Raw genomic sequence first — 19,447 nt, 5'->3', positions numbered from 1 at the left:
TAGTTTTCATAATAATGTGACTTATGAAAGTTATAAACCTGCGGCTTTAATATCTGGGCCAATTACAAATGCTGCATAACTGAAGATGAATTGCGGTTGAGTGAAAACACAATTGGAAAAAGCTCGGTATTCACTGCACGAGTCTCTTGATGTCTTTTTGGGGAATGATTGACACGTGCAGACTTTTGCCAAATGAAATATTGTGAAAGTATTTGTGCCGCGCCCTTTTCGGCTGACACAGCGTCACAAACAGCAGCGTCAAAAGGATTGATTCAAAACATGTTTCCATAAGAGCGCGTTCAGCTCCAAGGCACCGAAAAGACTGAAGGGCTGAAGGGTTAGTGAAGCTGCAGGAGAACTGTGCCAGAACTGTACCAGAACTGTACCAGAACTGTATCAGAACTGTATCAGAACTGTACCAGAACTGTGCCAGAACTGTACTAGAACTGTGCCAGAACTGTGCTATAACTGTAACAGAACTGTGCCAGAACTGTGCCAGAACTGTACCAGAACTGTATCAGAACTGTATCAGAACTGTACCAGAACTGTACCAGAACTGTGCCAGAACTGTACTAGAACTGTGCCAGAACTGTACTAGAACTGTGCCAGAACTGTGCCAGAACTGTACCAGAACTGTATCAGAACTGTATCAGAACTGTACCAGAACTGTACCAGAACTGTGCCAGAACTGTACCAGAACTGTGCCAGAACTGTGCCAGAACTGTGCCAGAACTGTGCCAGAACTGTACCAGAACTGTGCCAGAACTGTGCCAGAACTGTACCAGAACTGTATCTGAACTGTACCACAACTGTGCCAGAACTGTGCTATAACTGTACCAGAACTGTGCTATGACTGTACCAGAACTGTACCAGAACTGTGCCAGAACTGTGCCAGAACTGTGCTATAACTGTACCAGAACTGTGCCAGAACTGTGCCAGAACTGTGCTATAACTGTACCAGAACTGTGCCAGAACTGTACAGTCAAGTGTTTCACTGATCTGTGTGTGTGTGTGCGTGTGCACGTGTGTGTGTGCGTGTGCACGTGTGTGTGTGCGTGTGCACGTGTGTGTGTGCGTGTGCACGTGTGTGTGTGTGTGTCTTGTTTTATAAGTTTAAGGCTTCACTGCAAAAAATACACTTATGTGTCCTTGAAATAAGTGAATTTTTCAAGATTATCAAGCTATTTTTTTTTTAAATAAGCTTGATAATCTTACTTAGTTAGCTGCACTTCCTCCACCGCTGCATAAGCTGCTGACGCCTGATCCACCGAGAGCAGGAGAAGACTCTGAAACAGCCCCGCCCACAAAAGCCACCTGGCGCGCGGCGCGGCGTGTAGCGTGGTTCTCGTCTCTACCTGAGGTTGATCCGAGCTCAAGAGCCTCTCACACTCAGAGACGGTCGCGTTAAACACTTTTCTCGTTACTTCGAAAAGCAAACGGTGTAAAAAGCTGGAAATGTCCGCTCTCAAAGCCTGGACAAACGCCACGACAACGGGTCAAACAACACACACTGGTAAACACATGCAGCGCGGGCGAATTTAAAGCAACTATCAGTGACTTTTCCTCTCCGTAACGTCAGGACATGTGTTATTGACAAACTAAATGTACACATTTGGTTAATATGGAAGTTAGAACATGTTGCAAACAAAATATAACTATATCAAGAGCTAAAGTTCAATATTCTCTACGATATTTACTCTATTTTCTGCTTGTTATAAATACCAACATTTCTTGCGTACGTTTGGTTCGGCGAGTTAACGTAAAGTGTTTATGAAACTGTACTGTCTCCACTACAGGAGCCACTTCTTCCATTCGTGTAAAGAGTCCGCTCCAGTCCAGTCCGCTCCAGTCCAGTCCAGTCTAGTCCGCACTAGTCCAGTCCAGTCCAGTCCGCTCCAGCCCAGTCCGGTCCAGTCCGCTCCAGCCCAGTCCAGTCCAGTCCGCTCCAGCCCAGTCCGCTCCAGTCCAGTCTGGTCCGCTCCAGTCCAGTCTAGTCCGCTCCAGTCCGCTCCAGTCCAGTCTAGTCCGCTCCAGTCCGCTCCAGTCCAGTCTAGTCCGCTCCAGTCCAGTCCAGTCTAGTCCGCTCCAGTCCAGTCTAGTCCGCTCCAATCCGCTCCAGTCTAGTCTAGTCCGCTTCAATCTGCTCTAGTCCAGTCCAGTCCGCTCCAGTCCGGTCCGGTCCAGTCCGGTCCGCTCCAGTCCGCTCCAGCCCAGTCCGGTCCAGTCCGCTCCAGTCCAGTCCGCTCCAGTCTAGTCCAGTCCAGTCCGGTCCAGTCCGGTCCAGTCTGGTCCAGTCCGGTCCGGTCCAGACCTGATGCTTCTCTTACCTCCCACTGAGCGCGCACAGACTGAGTGAACGTCTCCATGTCCCTGAGCTGAGCGGGCGTGCAGAAGGCCTCCATCCCTTTGGCCGCTCGCAGGAACTCCTCCAGCAGCTCGGGCTCCAGGGTCCGCAACGTCTCCTGAGAGAGACGGGATCAAAATGGAATCATACAACTGGTTTTGTTCAAACGAATCAAAGGTCAAAGGTCAAGGGCCTGTTTAATGAGGACGTACAGACCTGCAAGTGAAATGAAATACAATGTCTAAAAGGTGTTGGCAAAGCTACACGTGGCACACATTCGACTGAAATGACTTGAATTTATTGATGCCAGTTTTGTCTTGTAGTTCAGTAACAGCTTATGAACAATCGCAAAAGACTGTCAGGAAATACAGATGCTGGATACGCTGCGTAATAAAAGAAGAATAATTGTTTTTTGAGGATCGTTATCTGGACTATGAAGACTCTAAAACATATGTCGAAAGATCTTTTATAACAAAGACAGTGGCAGCATTTCATCAAAATCGTCACTGATTTTCATCAATAATACACTTTAGTCAGCATATTTCAGTCTTTTTTCGGGGGAAATGTATTCATAAGATCTCAATGTCCAATATAAATAAGGATTGGACCAGTCGACTATTAAAATAACCGATGTGAATCCTGTTTGAAGAAGCTCTATGACCTGATTCTTCTCTATACAGGATAAGATACATAAAGAGAAGAGGAACAAACTGCCGTGCCTGATTACCTCTTTTGCCGCCACTTGCTCGGCGGACACGTGCTTATCCTCGAATACGCTGATGGCCTCCATGATGTGCTCCTGGAGGCAGTGTTTGGCCTCTTCGAACCCGTTTCTGGCCAGCGCCTGAGCCTTGTGGTAGGCTTCGGTGTAAGCCTGCGGCGGGACCTGCGCCAGGGCCGGCGGCAGATCGCAGCTTTCCGGAGAATCCACGTCGTGCCGAGCTACGACGTTCACCAGAGTCGGAGCAGAAGACGTGGGTGATGACGCCGTGACGCTCTTCGCTTGCGGTGGTGCCGGTATTTCGGATGGTGTTTGAGCTCTAGGCTGCGTAGTGGAGTCGAGTTTAGTTTGCGTAAGCGTGATTGTGTGCGGTTTAACTTGATACATCGGCTTTGGTTGCGACGGAGCGACTGGACTTGCCGTTTGTCCTTCCAGCTTTTGCAGAGACGAAGATCCCGGCATCGATATCGCTTGGTTGATTTGGGTCCTTTCGTCAGCTTTCGTTGGCGACTCTGTCTCGAATTTTGGCAACGATTCAAGCATGGTTAGAGTCTCAAAATCTGGTTGTGCCGCTACTTGCGAACTTGCTTGCGTTGCCAATTCTGTCTTAACTTTTGGTTGTAGCCACGTTTCTTGCGTGGATTTTGAATCTTGTCTTTCCTGTGGCTCCGGCAATCTTTGTTGCGTCAAAGGTTTCACCGGCTGCACCGAGAGCTCGCTTTTAACTTTTGTTTCAACTTGCACATTTACTTGCGGCGGCTGCTGCTGATACTGCGGTATGCTCGGCTGCCTCGCCGTTTGCTGTTGCTGTTGAGGATACGTCGGAGTTGGCGTCGGAGGGTGATATAACGGGTACTGCTGCGATTGAGAGTAAGGAGGAGGAGGAGGCTGCGGAGCTGGTTGTTGAGCCCACGTCGGCTGCGACTGCTGCACGTTGAACGCACCGTATTGCATCGGACTGGCTGGTCTCACCTGCTCCTGCCCCCATTGTTGACCGTACCCTACGTTATAACTTTGCTGTCCGCCCCACGGTTGATAGCTCTGCATTTGTGGAGCTGCTTGAGGATATTGCGGCGGAAGTTGCGGCCTCGGAGGCTGCATGGTTTGCTGATCTTGCGCCCACTGCTGCGGGTACGCGTTCGGATACGGCTGATTCGCTTGAGACGGCTGAATAGGTCCTGGCGATTGACCCCTATATTGCATCCAAGGTTGCATTTGTGAACTCTGCACTGTCGGCTGTTGCATTGGCGGTTGCGTTGGCTGTTGCATCGACTGTTGCATCGGCTGTTGCATCGGCTGTTGCATCAGCTGCGAGGGAAGCTGTCCAAAATATTGAGGCGGTTGTACCGTGGTCAGTTGTGGATGGATTTGAGTTTCTTGCATCGTCCGTCCCTGCGCTGTCCCTCTTTCGGGCGATGTTGCGTATATTGTAGATTGTTGGCCCATCGTTTGGACCAGAGGGATTGCTTGCGGTTGGCTGGGCATCTGCGGGTGGCTGGGCATCTGCAGGTGGCTGGGCATCTGCAGGTGGCTGGGCATCTGCGGGTGGCTGGGCATCTGCAGGTGGCTGGGCATCTGCGGGTGGCTGGGCATCTGCGGGTGGCTGGGCATCTGTGGTTGCATAGTGGGTCGAGATTGCGCATTTTGTGAATACATCTGTGTATCGTAGACAAATCTCTCTGGACTCTGAACCCTGATCGAAGCTTGTTGCTGTGGCACAGTCTGAGGTCGGCTGGGCATGGCTTGCTCCGCGCCTCTCTCTGGACTTTTACCTTGGATTCGTGGCTGATTTTGGGCCGGCATTCTCGGGGAAGGCGGCCTCACTGGTCCCCATGACTGCGGGTGACTCCTCAGCTGAACGTGTTGCGGAGACGGCGATCTCACCGGCGACGTAGAGCTTCCTTTCCCCCACATCGGCGCTTGCAACTCTGCTCCCTGCGTCACTATTTGCTGCTGCGTCATCGGGCTGTGAATCAGAGGTCGCACTTGACTTTCGATATGTCCCACCTGGCTTACCGTACCTGTCATGATCTGCACGGCCTGAACCGGCGCTTGTGCCTGCGCTTCAGGTGGAGACACAATTTGCGTCGGTCTAACCGGGTGAGGTGGTTTTTGATACTGGACATGTGGATCTTGCATCGGTTCCTCTCGAGCTGACTCCACTGCTTCAATATCTACTTTGACCTGTTCTTGTGCCATATCTTGACTTGCACCTTGAGATTTCTGCCCGTCTGGTAACGTTTTCTGAAGCCACGGCCTGTTCTTCATCGCCTGGGCCTTTCTCGCTTTAAGTTCTTGAGTGGTCATCGTCTTTTTCACCGCCACCTGCTCCGCCGAGCCTTTTTCAAGAGTTACGACATCTTGCGCTCGCCGTCTCTCCATCATTTCTTCCGGGCTGTGGACAACAACCTGTGGCGTTGTACTTGGCTCCGCCGTCTCATGAAGTTGTTGAGCTTTAATTCCATGTTCTCGCGCGTACATTTCTTCATGTTGCTGTTCAGGCATCGGCGTTTGCTCCTGGCCGAAAATCTGCGTCACCGTTTCAGTTCGAAAGTCTGTCGTCACTTCCATCGACAATTTCGTCCCGGTTACGGCTTGCGCGTAGGAGTAAGGCATGGGAGGGGAGGATGTCTGCTCCATCTCGGCTTCGTGCACCACTATTTTAGGCGTGAACATGTCTTGTGTTAGAGTCGTTTGAGTCGTGATCCTAATTTCGCGCTCGGTGACGTGTTCGGATCCGGCTTTAGACTGGATGAAGACTTTAGGAGGAGGCGGGCCGTACGAGGGGCTTCGCTCACGTCTCAAGCCGAGGCTGCTCAGCATTCCCATGGTCTCCTGAAAACACAGATATATTTTAGTCTTTTAAGTCACTGAGTTGTGGCAATTATCAAGCCGCAAAGACTGAAATCCATTTAGGTTCAATTCATATTTAAATGCTGATGCTCCTGGAGTTGTCTACAATCTTTACTTTGAACGTTTTAGACATATATTGCATATTTAATCACAATATTTGTCAGAAAAATTGCGAAATCAAGCAGCCCAGAATTAATGCAAATTTTTGCCATCTCAGAAACTGCTACTATTACTGTGCTTTTACTGTGCTAATACAGCGCTATAACTGTGCTATCACCGTGTTATTACCGTGTTATTACTGTGTCTGTGTTATTACTGCGTTATTACGTATTACTGTGTTGTTAATGTGTTGTTATAATTTTATAACTGTTATTAATGTATTGTACCTGTGTTATTACTGTGTAATTAATGTATTATTACCGTGTTACTAATTGTCACTAATGTGTTATTACTGTGTTATTAATGTGTTGTTACTGTGTCGCAGTGCAGGAAAAGCAAATTGATGGATGTTTTTGCTTTTATTAAGATGAAACTTGAACGTGCAAATATTTGTTTACGAAGAGAAACAATTATGAATATTTTACTTTTGGACCAGAAGTCACTGTCGGACTTCAAGTACGTGACAGTTGGGAGAACACAGGACCTATTATACTACAGGGTTACGGTAACGTCCTAAAACTAATGACAGGATCATCTTCAGGTTTATGACTGGAATAGTTTTAAAACAAAATAAATAGTCTGTGGTTTCTTTGCGACGTCTCAGATGAGTCGCCAGCTCATGTGTCTGTTTTGTGATGAAGCTATTGCTGACACATGGACCAATAAGCCCCGCCCATGTCCAGATAAAGATCCTGATTCTTGGCTGACCGACCTGTGAGATCTGGACCACGGCCCTGACGCGCTCCTGCAGGGCTGAGGCATGGAGGAACTGAAGAGGAGAGTTCTTCTGGTGGTTCATGACCATGAGCTGAAGGTCTTGCTCCTCCGTGACCACCTGGCCCTCCAGCTGAAGGCCCCGCGAGATCAGGATCTACGAGGACCACAAGGGATTATTCTTTTACAGCGACATCGCCCAGAGCTCGACATAATCACAGTAATAACAGCAAATACTGCAATAGTGAAATAACACATAATATCGTATATGTGAGTGTTTCATTTCTCCATTGAATATTAAATGACTTATGATACAAAAAGAAAGAAAAAAGGAAAAGGAAGAAATGTGTGTGTGAGATGTAACTGATAAAATATTAACTTTTTAAAATCGTTTTTACAGATTGTGAGTGTTTTAAGTGTATGTGTTGTAATGTTTCTTGACATTAAGAACAGGTTTGTGTCAGCACAGGCGCGATGGACAGTATTACAGAAGAGTAACAGGTCAAATACTGTAATTTGGCACAATAAAGAACCAAAAGAAATGTTTAAGAACTTAAATAAAGACTGGGTTGAACAATAGAAACCTCTTTTAAGACAGGTCGCAGTAGACACACATTTAAGACATTTTAAAGACATTTAAGACATTTTAAAGACATTTTAAAGACATTTTAAGACATTTAAAGACATTTTAAATACATTTACACATTAAGAAGTCCGACCAAACCCCTGAAGTCACATAGACCCATAACAATTGATTTCTGAACGCTGTGTTTACCCTGGTTCGCGGGTCCTGGCCCCTGGACGGTCTCTCTTGGTTCTTCAGGAGCTTGTAGAGGTCCCGCGCCTCCGTCTCCCAGTGAAGGACTTCGGCCAGTCGAGCGTCCAGCCCGGCGACGCCGTGCTGCAGTTCCGTGCAGACCTGCTCCGCCTCGCACAGCGTCTGCGTCACCTGGAACAGAGGCGGGGCCCGTCAGACCAGACGGGTGCGGAATATTTGTACTCACGCAAAAGTACAGTTATATGGAAGTACTGGGATCAGAAAATACTCTTTAACGTGTCATTTCAGACTTTTGTACAAAACTGGACGAAATAAACAGTTTGAAGTGGAAAAATCAGCTGTTTTAAACGGCTGTTCTCAGAGTAAATTTAAATGTAACTAATAATTACAATTGCATGGCTAAGATTATACTCAATTTGAAATTCACATTTATAAATCGACTCAATTACAGTGAGTATTTATGATTCGTTCCATTTCGCTTTATCGACTAAAAACGTACTTTTACACGACGAGTTTTAACACAAATGTAACAAACATTTTTCCTTGGGAATGTTCAACGTTTCTGTCGATCGATGTTGTTGAATTGTACGTTGTGTTCGACTCGACCAATGACTATTTCCATTGGACGCTGAGCCGTTTGAAACACGTTCTACACCAAATAAAGACCGAAAAATGGCAGACAAAAGCACAAATGTTCTGTATTCAGATTTGACTTGGAATTTTTCTCATCGTAGCAGGAGCTCGACCGTGTGTGGTTTATGGGTGTGGTTTATGGGTGTGGTTTATGGGTGTGGTTTATTGGTGTGGTTTATGGATGTGGTTTATGAGTGTGGTTTATGGGTGTGGTTTATGGGTGTGGTTTATGGGTGTGGTTGGACTCGTTCATCACCTCGGGGACGGCCAATTTGAGTTTGCGCAGCTGCTCGGGGGGACACTCGGGCGACGGGGCGAGCGAGTCCACGTCCACCTCCTTAATCTTTGTCATAATGAACTGTGAACGCAGAGAAACCATGAGAAAACCATGAGAAACAACATGAGAAACAATCATACACCATGAGAAACAACATGAAAAACAATCACACACCATGAGAAACAATCACACACCATGAGAAACAATCACACACCATGAGAAACAATCACACACCATGAGAAACAATCACACACCATGAGAAACAATCACACACCATGAGAAACAATCACACACCATGAGAAACAATCACACACCATGAGAAACAATCACACACCATGAGAAACAATCACACACCATGAGAAACAATCACACACCATGAGAGACAATCACACACCATGAGAAACAATCACACACCATGAGAAACAATCACACACCATGAGAAACAATCACACACCATGAGAAACAATGGGAAACAATCACACACCATGAGAAACAATCACACACCATGAGAGACAATCACACACCATGAGAAACAACATGAGAAACAATCACACACCATGAGAAACAATCACACACCATGGGAAACAATCACACACCATGAGAAACAATCACACACCATGGGAAACAATCACACACCATGAGAAACAATCACACACCATGAGAAACAATCACACACCATGGGAAACAATCACACGCCATGAGAAACAATCACACACCATGGGAAACAATCACACACCATGAGAAACAATCACACACCATGAGAAACAATCACACACCATGAGAAACAATCACACACCATGAGAAACAATCACACACCATGGGAAACAATCACACACCATGAGAAACAATCACACACCATGAGAGACAATCACACACCATGAGAAACAATCACACACCATGAGAAACAATCACACACCATGAGAAACAATCACACACCATGAGAAACAACTCATGACACAGATTATGATGATTGTATTTGTGTTTTAAAGAGCGGAAGAAGAACAAAAGCAGATCTCACAGATCAAAGGGATTTTAAAATCAGGACTGAACCAAAACAAATGTTTATTTTATGGAGAATATTTTCTTCTCTTTTCTCTTGTAAATGAGTCACAAACACTTCCTCATTCTGAGTCTGAACATCGGGTGCGTCGGCTCTAACCCGAGCTCCTCACCTGCAGTCTCTTCCTGTATTAAAGACACTGTGCGGGACGTCTCACCTGCAGTCTCTTCCTGTATTAAAGACACTGTGCGGGACGTCTCACCTGCAGTCTCTTCCTGTATTAAAGACACTGTGCAGGACGTCTCACCTGCAGTCTCTTCCTGTATTAAAGACACTGTGCGGGACGTCTCACCTGCAGTCTCTTCCTGTATTAAAGACACTGTGCGGGACGTCTCACCTGCAGTCTCTTCCTGTATTAAAGACACTGTGCGGGACGTCTCACCTGCAGTCTCTTCCTGTATTAAAGACACTGTGCGGGACGTCTCACCTGCAGTCTCTTCCTGTATTAAAGACACTGTGCGGGACGTCTCACCTGCAGTCTCTTCCTGTATTAAAGACACTGTGCGGGACGTCTCACCTGCAGTCTCTTCCTGTATTAAAGACACTGTGCGGGACGTCTCACCTGCAGTCTCTTCCTGTATTAAAGACACTGTGCGGGACGTCTCACCTGCAGTCTCTTCCTGTATTAAAGACACTGTGCAGGACGTCTCACCTGCAGTCTCTTCCTGTATTAAAGACACTGTGCAGGACGTCTCACCTGCAGTCTCTTCCTGTATTAAAGACACTGTGCAGGACGTCTCACCTGCAGTCTCTTCCTGTATTAAAGACACTGTGCAGGACGTCTCACCTGCAGTCTCTTCCTGTATTAAAGACACTGTGCAGGACGTCTCACCTGCAGTCTCTTCCTGTATTAAAGACACTGTGCGGGACGTCTCACCTGCAGTCTCTTCCTGTATTAAAGACACTGTGCAGGACGTCTCACCTGCAGTCTCTTCCTGTATTAAAGACACTGTGCGGGACGTCTCACCTGCAGTCTCTTCCTGTATTAAAGACACTGTGCGGGACGTCTCACCTGCAGTCTCTTCCTGTATTAAAGACACTGTGCAGGACGTCTCACCTGCAGTCTCTTCCTGTATTAAAGACACTGTGCAGGACGTCTCACCTGCAGTCTCTTCCTGTATTAAAGACACTGTGCAGGACGTCTCACCTGCAGTCTCTTCCTGTATTAAAGACACTGTGCGGGACGTCTCACCTGCAGTCTCTTCCTGTATTAAAGACACTGTGCAGGACGTCTCACCTGCAGTCTCTTCCTGTATTAAAGACACTGTGCAGGACGTCTCACCTGCAGTCTCTTCCTGTATTAAAGACACTGTGCAGGACGTCTCACCTGCAGTCTCTTCCTGTATTAAAGACACTGTGCGGGACGTCTCACCTGCAGTCTCTTCCTGTATTAAAGACACTGTGCAGGACGTCTCACCTGCAGTCTCTTCCTGTATTAAAGACACTGTGCGGGACGTCTCACCTGCAGTCTCTTCCTGTATTAAAGACACTGTGCAGGACGTCTCACCTGCAGTCTCTTCCTGTATTAAAGACACTGTGCAGGACGTCTCACCTGCAGTCTCTTCCTGTACGTGCGCAGAGGAGCAGCCAGAGTCTCCAGAGGTTCTTTCAGGACCATCGTGGCCTCTCGGATCAGAGCCTGCAGATCCGGGCAGGACTCGGGCCCCGGACCGGCCTCTCCTGCTCCATCCTGCACAAAGAAAGAGAGAAATCATGTCGACCCGTCCTGCAATGAGAGTGTAACGTACATGAAGTGATGTGTTTTTAACGGTGTAATATTTGTTGTACTGTCGTGTTAAATCCTGGGTAAAAGTGTAAAACGGATGCAATGAACTGACCCTGTGAGGCAAACGTAAATAAATAAAATAAATAAAATAAAATGAATAAATAAAATAAATAAAATAAATAAAATAAATAAAATAAATAAAATAAATAAAATAAATAAAATAAATAAAATAAATAAAATAAATAAAATAAATAAAATAAATAAAATAAAATAAAATAAAATAAATATAATAAGTCATTCACAATTATTATTTTTTCCCTCTGGTTTAATCTTGCAAGAAAAAAAAACACATTTGATGCAGTGATTTTAACATGATAAAAATATTAAGTTTGTTTATTTATTATTAAGACTATTTTACAGAATAATTAGCGTAAAAAAATCAAACAAACCTGACCGTGTGCGCTTCTGATGAGAAACAAGTCACGGCTAAACGTTCTTTTTTATATAAATGTCATGAAATAAACACGTTACATAGTGTAATATGGGATTAGGTCATTTATTTCTATTTAAATAAACGTCTGATTTGACATTTGAACATCGACCGATTGAGCGAGACTTTTGTGTGTTTGACTGTCACAGGGATAAACATGAGCAGAGTATGAATAATAATAATAAATACTGTCATCAGAGTATAAATAAAGAGGTTTAAATCCTGTCATGCACGAACAGTAAGAGGCGGAGTATCGGTGTCACTCCTGAACGAGTCACTGAGCGAGCAGCGTGAGAGAAACTGTCACTGAACGAGGCGCGGCCAAAACACCACGGGCACTTTCCATTGTAGGACCACGGACAGTGACAACAGAGGAATACTTCAGGTGATTGTTACAGTGATACAGGCTCAGCTTCTTTCTCAAGGCGTTCACAGTGTCTTGCCCAGAGACACGACAGCAGTGAGCAGTAAATCTCTGCTTTGAGTGTCAGATTGTCATGTTCTGGTGTCAACTCCAAGCTAAAAATTTAAACTCGATTTTGATTCTAAGGAAGAGGCTGGATCCTTAAAACAGGAGTTAATAATAAGGCTATTTTGTTCATGTTATAATTAGATTGGTTAAAGTTCAAGTTCATTCTAAAACAAAAGGTCAAACATTGTCCTGTTTATGTGACTTTTTCATTATCAATACTTCATCAAATTAGTGTCTAGTTTCATTTCCAGCTTAAGTGTTGATCATTGTATGATTGTTGATACTTTAAATAACCATATTATGTTTTAACTCAAACACGAGCCCCAAGAAATGTAGAAAAGTCATACACTTCAATTTGAGTACGGAAGCCCTGACAGGCCACCGCAAGAAGAAGAGGAAAAAAACATCAAAAATTAAAAATTAGAATGAGTTTCGCTCTGGTTTGAGCTTGCAGCTAAAAAAACAAAATTGCATAAAAAAAATCTCCAGTTTGATTGCAAAATGGCCTCAAAGGAAAAAAAAAAATGAAAAAAACAACAAAAACGGGGAAAAAAAGAAAAAATTATGAAAAAAAAGAAGAAAAAAAATGGCTAAACTGGGATTTTATTTATTTATTTTTTCTTCCTTATTTTAGTGTTACATTCCGTATAGTGGTGTTATTTTCGGATGTACGGTTCAGCGGCGGGAGCTGTGATGGCCCCGGCCGTGTGGACGTGAATGATAAAGTGTCTAAACTCACAGCAGCGTTCCTCTGGATGAACTCCGCCCACTGCAGGTTGACCCGCCTCAGCTCCTCCGTCAGGACCCGGCTGGTCTGAGGGTCCGTGGACTCGATGAGAAAGGACCCCGCTTGGTTCAGGTGGGCCTGACGAGACCCCCACTCCGCCATGGACTCGGACGGGACCTGGACGGGACACAAGGGCTGCGTTCAGGACAAAACCGAGCTGCCGTTTAATTATACACGACATTTACATTTAAACATGAAATCCATCTGCGTTATAAAGCACAGTTTCCAAAGTACTGCACGAAGACAAGACAAAGACAACAAAAGCTCAGTTTAATCTTGTTATAAAACTGTTATACACCAACAAAAGCAGTAGAAACAAAACCTTGTCAAGACAGGAAGTATGTTCTTTGTGCGTTGTTAAGACAGGAAGTGTGTTCTTTGTGCGTTGCCAAGACAGTAAGTGGATTGTTTGTGCGTTGTCAAGACAGGAAGTGTATTCTTTGTGCGTTGTCAAGACAGGAAGTATGTTCTTTGTGCGTTGTTAAGACAGGAAGTGTATTCTTTGTGCGTTGTCAAGACAAGAAGTGTGTTCTTTGTGCGTTGTTAAGACAGGAAGTGTGTTCTTTGTGCGTTGTCAAGACAGGAAGTGTATTGTTTGTGCGTTGTCAAGACAGGAAGTGTATTCTTTGTGCGTTGTCAAGACAGGAAGTGTGTTCTTTGTGCGTTGTTAAGACAGGAAGTGTGTTCTTTGTGCGTTGTCAAGACAGGAAGTGGATTGTTTGTGCGTTGTCAAGACAGGAAGTGTATTCTTTGTGCGTTGTCAAGACAGGAAGTGTGTTCTTTGTGCGTTGTTAAGACAGGAAGTGTGTTCTTTGTGCGTTGTCAAGACAGGAAGTGGATTGTTTGTGCGTTGTCAAGACAGGAAGTGTATTCTTTGTGCGTTGTTATTACAGGAAGTGTATTCTTTGTGCATTGTCAAGACAGGAAGTGGATTGTTTGTGCGTTGTCAAGACAGGAAGTGGATTCTTTGTGCGTTGTCATAAGAGGAAGTGGATTCTTTGTGCGTTGTCATGACAGGAAGTGGATTGTTTGTGCGTTGTCATGAAAGGAAGTAGATTCTTTGTGCGTTGTCAAGACAGGAAGTGGATTCTTTGTGCGTTGTTATTACAGGAAGTGTATTCTTTGTGCGTTGTCAAGACAGGAAGTGGATTCTTTGTGCGTTGTTATGACAGGAAGTGGATTCTTTGTGCGTTGTCAAGACAGGAAGTGGATTCTTTGTGCGTTGTTATGACAGGAAGTGGATTGGTTGTGCGTTGTCAATATAGGAAGTGGATTATTTGTGCGTTGTCATAAGAGGAAGTGGATTCTTTGTGCGTTGTCATGACAAGAAGTGGATTGTTTGTGTGTTGTCATGAAAGGAAGTAGACTCTTTGTGCGTTGTCAAGACAGGAAGTGGATTCTTTGTGCGTTGTCAATATAGGAAGTGGATTATTTGTGCGTTGTTATTACAGGAAGTGTGTTCTTTGTGCGTTGTCAAGACAGGAAGTGGATTGTTTGTGCGTTGTCAATATAGGAAGTGGATTATTTGTGCGTTGTCATGACAGGAAGTGTATTCTTTGTGCGTTGTCAAGACAGGAAGTGTATTCTTTGTGCGTTGTCATGACAGGAAGTGGATTATTTGTGCGTTGTCAAGACAGGAAGTGTATTCTTTGTGCGTTGTCATGACAGGAAGTGGATTCTTTGTGCGTTGTCATGAAGGGAAGTGGAATCTTTGTGTGTTGTCAAGACAGGAAGTGGATTCTTTGTGCGTTGTCAAGACAGGAAGTGGATTCTTTGTGCGTTGTTATAACAGGAAGTGTATTCTTTGTGCGTTGTCAAGACAGGAAGTGGATTCTTTGTGCATTGTCAAGACAGGAAGTGGATTCTTTGTGCGTTGTCATAAGAGGAAGTGGATTCTTTGTGCGTTGTCATGACAAGAAGTGGATTGTTTGTGCGTTGTCATGAAAGGAAGTAGACTCTTTGTGCGTTGTCAAGACAGGAAGTGGATTCTTTGTGCGTTTTTATTACAGGAAGTGTATTCTTTGTGCGTTGTCATGACAGGAAGTGGATTGTTTCTGCGTTGTCAATATAGGAAGTGGATTATTTGTGCGTTGTTATTACAGGAAGTGTGTTCTTTGTGCGTTGTCAAGACAGGAAGTGGATTGTTTGTGCGTTGTCAAGACAGGAAGTGTATTCTTTGTGCGTTGTCAAGACAGGAAGTGTGTTCTTTGTGCGTTGTTAAGACAGGAAGTGTGTTCTTTGTGCGTTGTCAAGACAGGAAGTGGATTGTTTGTGCGTTGTCAAGACAGGAAGTGTATTCTTTGTGCGTTGTTATTACAGGAAGTGTATTCTTTGTGCATTGTCAAGACAGGAAGTGGATTGTTTGTGCGTTATCAAGACAGGAAGTGGATTCTTTGTGCGTTGTCATAAGAGGAAGTGGATTCTTTGTGCGTTGTCATGACAGGAAGTGGATTGTTTGTGCGTTGTCATGAAAGAAAGTAGATTCTTTGTGCGTTGTCAAGACAGGAAGTGGATTCTTTGTGCGTTGTTATTACAGGAAGTGTATTCTTTGTGCGTTGTCAAGACAGGAAGTGGATTCTTTGTGCGTTGTTATGACAGGAAGTGGATTCTTTGTGCGTTGTCAAGACAGGAAGTGGATTCTTTGTGCGTTGTTATGACAGGAAGTGGATTGGTTGTGCGTTGTCAATATAGGAAGTGGATTATTTGTGCGTTGTCATGACAGGAAGTGTATTCTTTGTGCGTTGTCAAGACAGGAAGTGTATTCTTTGTGCGTTGTCATGACAGGAAGTGGATTATTTGTGCGTTGTCATGACAGGAAGTGTATTCTTTGTGCGTTGTCAAGACAGGAAGCGTATTCTTTGTGCGTTGTCATGACAGGAAGTGGATTATTTGTGCGTTGTCAAGACAGGAAGTGTATTCTTTGTGCGTTGTCATGACAGGAAGTGGATTCTTTGTGCGTTGTCATGAAGGGAAGTGGAATCTTTGTGTGTTGTCAAGACAGGAAGTGTATTCTTTGTGCGTTGTCAAGACAGGAAGTGGATTCTTTGTGCGTTGTTATAACAGGAAGTGTATGATTTGTGCGTTGTCAAGACAGGAAGTGGATTCTTTGTGCATTGTCAAGACAGGAAGTGGATTCTTTGTGCGTTGTCATAAGAGGAAGTGGATTCTTTGTGCGTTGTCATGACAAGAAGTGGATTGTTTGTGCGTTGTCATGAAAGGAAGTAGACTCTTTGTGCGTTGTCAAGACAGGAAGTGGATTCTTTGTGCGTTGTCAATATAGGAAGTGGATTATTTGTGCGTTGTTATTACAGGAAGTGTGTTCTTTGTGCGTTGTCAAGACAGGAAGTGGATTGTTTGTGCGTTGTCAAGACAGGAAGTGTATTCTTTGTGCGTTGTCAAGACAGGAAGTGTGTTCTTTGTGGGTTGTTAAGACAGGAAGTGTGTTCTTTGTGCGTTGTCAAGACAGGAAGTGGATTGTTTGTGCGTTGTCAAGACAGGAAGTGTATTCTTTGTGCGTTGTTATTACAGGAAGTGTATTCTTTGTGCATTGTCAAGACAGGAAGTGGATTCTTTGTGCGTTGTCATGACAGGAAGTGGATTGTTTGTGCGTTGTCATGAAAGGAAGTAGATTCTTTGTGCGTTGTCAAGACAGGAAGTGGAGTCTTTGTGCGTTGTTATTACAGGAAGTGTATTCTTTGTGCGTTGTCAAGACAGGAAGTGGATTCTTTGTGCGTTGTTATGACAGGAAGTGGATTCTTTGTGCGTTGTCAAGACAGGAAGTGGATTCTTTGTGCGTTGTTATGACAGGAAGTGGATTGGTTGTGCGTTGTCAATATAGGAAGTGGATTATTTGTGCGTTGTCATGACAGGAAGTGTATTCTTTGTGCGTTGTCAAGACAGGAAGTGTATTCTTTGTGCGTTGTCATGACAGGAAGTGGATTATTTGTGCGTTGTCAAGACAGGAAGTGTATTCTTTGTGCGTTGTCATGACAGGAAGTGGATTCTTTGTGCGTTGTCATGAAGGGAAGTGGAATCTTTGTGTGTTGTCAAGACAGGAAGTGTATTCTTTGTGCGTTGTCAAGACAAGAAGTGTATTGTTTGTGCGTTGTCAAGACAGGAAGTGTATTCCTTGTGCGTTGTCAAGACAGGAAGTGTGTTCTTTGTGCGTTGTTAAGACAGGAAGTGTGTTCTTTGTGCGTTGTCAAGACAGGAAGTGGATTGTTTGTGCGTTGTCAAGACAGGAAGTGTATTCTTTGTGCGTTGTCAAGACAGGAAGTGTGTTCTTTGTGCGTTGTTAAGACAGGAAGTGTGTTCTTTGTGCATTGTCAAGACAGGAAGTGGATTCTTTGTGCGTTGTCATAAGAGGAAGTGGATTCTTTGTGCGTTGTCATGACAAGAAGTGGATTGTTTGTGCGTTTTTATTACAGGAAGTGTATTCTTTGTGCGTTGTCATGACAGGAAGTGGATTGTTTGTGCGTTGTCAATATAGGAAGTGGATTATTTGTGCGTTGTTATTACAGGAAGTGTGTTCTTTGTGCGTTGTCAAGACAGGAAGTGGATTGTTTGTGCGTTGTCAAGACAGGAAGTGTATTCTTTGTGCGTTGTCAAGACAGGAAGTGTGTTCTTTGTGCGTTGTTAAGACAGGAAGTGTGTTCTTTGTGCGTTGTCAAGACAGGAAGTGGATTGTTTGTGCGTTGTCAAGACAGGAAGTGTATTCTGTGTGCGTAGTTATTACAGGAAGTGTATTCTTTGTGCATTGTCAAGACAGGAAGTGGATTGTTTGTGCGTTGTCAAGACAGGAAGTGGATTCTTTGTGCGTTGTCATAAGAGGAAGTGGATTCTTTGTGCGTTGTCATGACAGGAAGTGGATTGTTTGTGCGTTGTCATGAAAGGAAGTAGATTCTTTGTGCGTTGTCAAGACAGGAAGTGGATTCTTTGTGCGTTGTTATTACAGGAAGTGTATTCTTTGTGCGTTGTCAAGACAGGAAGTGGATTCTTTGTGCGTTGTTATGACAGGAAGTGGATTCTTTGTGCGTTGTCAAGACAGGAAGTGGATTCTTTGTGCGTTGTTATGACAGGAAGTGGATTGGTTGTGCGTTGTCAATATAGGAAGTGGATTATTTGTGCGTTGTCATGACAGGAAGTGTATTCTTTGTGCGTTGTCAAGACAGGAAGTGTATTCTTTGTGCGTTGTCATGACAGGAAGTGGATTATTTGTGCGTTGTCATGACAGGAAGTGTATTCTTTGTGCGTTGTCAAGACAGGAAGCGTATTCTTTGTGCGTTGTCATGACAGGAAGTGGATTATTTGTGCGTTGTCAAGACAGGAAGTGTATTCTTTGTGCGTTGTCATGACAGGAAGTGGATTCTTTGTGCGTTGTCATGAAGGGAAGTGGAATCTTTGTGTGTTGTCAAGACAGGAAGTGGATTCTTTGTGCGTTGTCAAGACAGGAAGTGGATTCTTTGTGCGTTGTTATAACAGGAAGTGTATTCTTTGTGCGTTGTCAAGACAGGAAGTGGATTCTTTGTGCATTGTCAAGACAGGAAGTGGATTCTTTGTGCGTTGTCAAGACAGGAAGTGGATTCTTTGTGCGTTGTCATAAGAGGAAGTGGATTCTTTGTGCGTTGTCATGACAGGAAGTGGATTGTTTGTGCGTTGTCATGAAAGGAAGTAGATTCTTTGTGCGTTGTCAAGACAGGAAGTGGATTCTTTGTGCGTTGTTATTACAGGAAGTGTATTCTTTGTGCGTTGTCAAGACAGGAAGTGGATTCTTTGTGCGTTGTTATGACAGGAAGTGGATTCTTTGTGCGTTGTCAAGACAGGAAGTGGATTCTTTGTGCGTTGTTATGACAGGAAGTGGATTGGTTGTGCGTTGTCAATAAAGGAAGTGGATTATTTGTGCGTTGTCATGACAGGAAGTGTATTCTTTGTGCGTTGTCAAGACAGGAAGTGTATTCTTTGTGCGTTGTCATGACAGGAAGTGGATTGTTTGTGCGTTGTCATGAAAGGAAGTAGATTCTTTGTGCGTTGTCAAGACAGGAAGTGGATTCTTTGTGCGTTGTTATTACAGGAAGTGTATTCTTTGTGCGTTGTCAAGACAGGAAGTGGATTCTTTGTGCGTTGTTATGACAGGAAGTGGATTCTTTGTGCGTTGTCAAGACAGGAAGTGGATTCTTTGTGCGTTGTTATGACAGGAAGTGGATTGGTTGTGCGTTGTCAATATAGGAAGTGGATTATTTGTGCGTTGTCATGACAGGAAGTGTATTCTTTGTGCGTTGTCAAGACAGGAAGTGTATTCTTTGTGCGTTGTCATGACAGGAAGTGGATTATTTGTGCGTTGTCATGACAGGAAGTGTATTCTTTGTGCGTTGTCAAGACAGGAAGCGTATTCTTTGTGCGTTGTCATGACAGGAAGTGGATTATTTGTGCGTTG

General features: G+C 44.4%; 1 protein-coding gene across 1 annotated transcript in view; it reads right to left on the bottom strand.

Moving 5' to 3' along the window:
- Window positions 1-19,447, bottom strand: part of LOC140370929 (uncharacterized) — a 216,487-nt gene that overhangs the window by 135,764 nt on the left and 61,276 nt on the right. Inside the window, exons 19-25 of the mRNA XM_072458217.1 lie at window positions 12,967-13,131; window positions 11,092-11,229; window positions 8,459-8,560; window positions 7,567-7,740; window positions 6,790-6,948; window positions 3,072-5,900; window positions 2,328-2,462 (exon numbers count right to left, since the gene is read on the bottom strand). Of these exons, the coding sequence (XP_072314318.1) occupies window positions 2,328-2,462; window positions 3,072-5,900; window positions 6,790-6,948; window positions 7,567-7,740; window positions 8,459-8,560; window positions 11,092-11,229; window positions 12,967-13,131 (3,702 nt within the window). The remainder of the gene's footprint in view (window positions 1-2,327; window positions 2,463-3,071; window positions 5,901-6,789; window positions 6,949-7,566; window positions 7,741-8,458; window positions 8,561-11,091; window positions 11,230-12,966; window positions 13,132-19,447) is intronic.

The sequence above is a fragment of the Eucyclogobius newberryi genome, unplaced genomic scaffold (assembly GCF_026437365.1).
Source record: "Eucyclogobius newberryi isolate DKJ021-1_F unplaced genomic scaffold, fEucNew1.0.hap1 SCAF_21, whole genome shotgun sequence".
Classification (NCBI taxonomy): Eukaryota; Metazoa; Chordata; class Actinopteri; order Gobiiformes; family Gobiidae; genus Eucyclogobius; species Eucyclogobius newberryi.
This window is presented reverse-complemented; position numbering and strand designations above follow the sequence as displayed.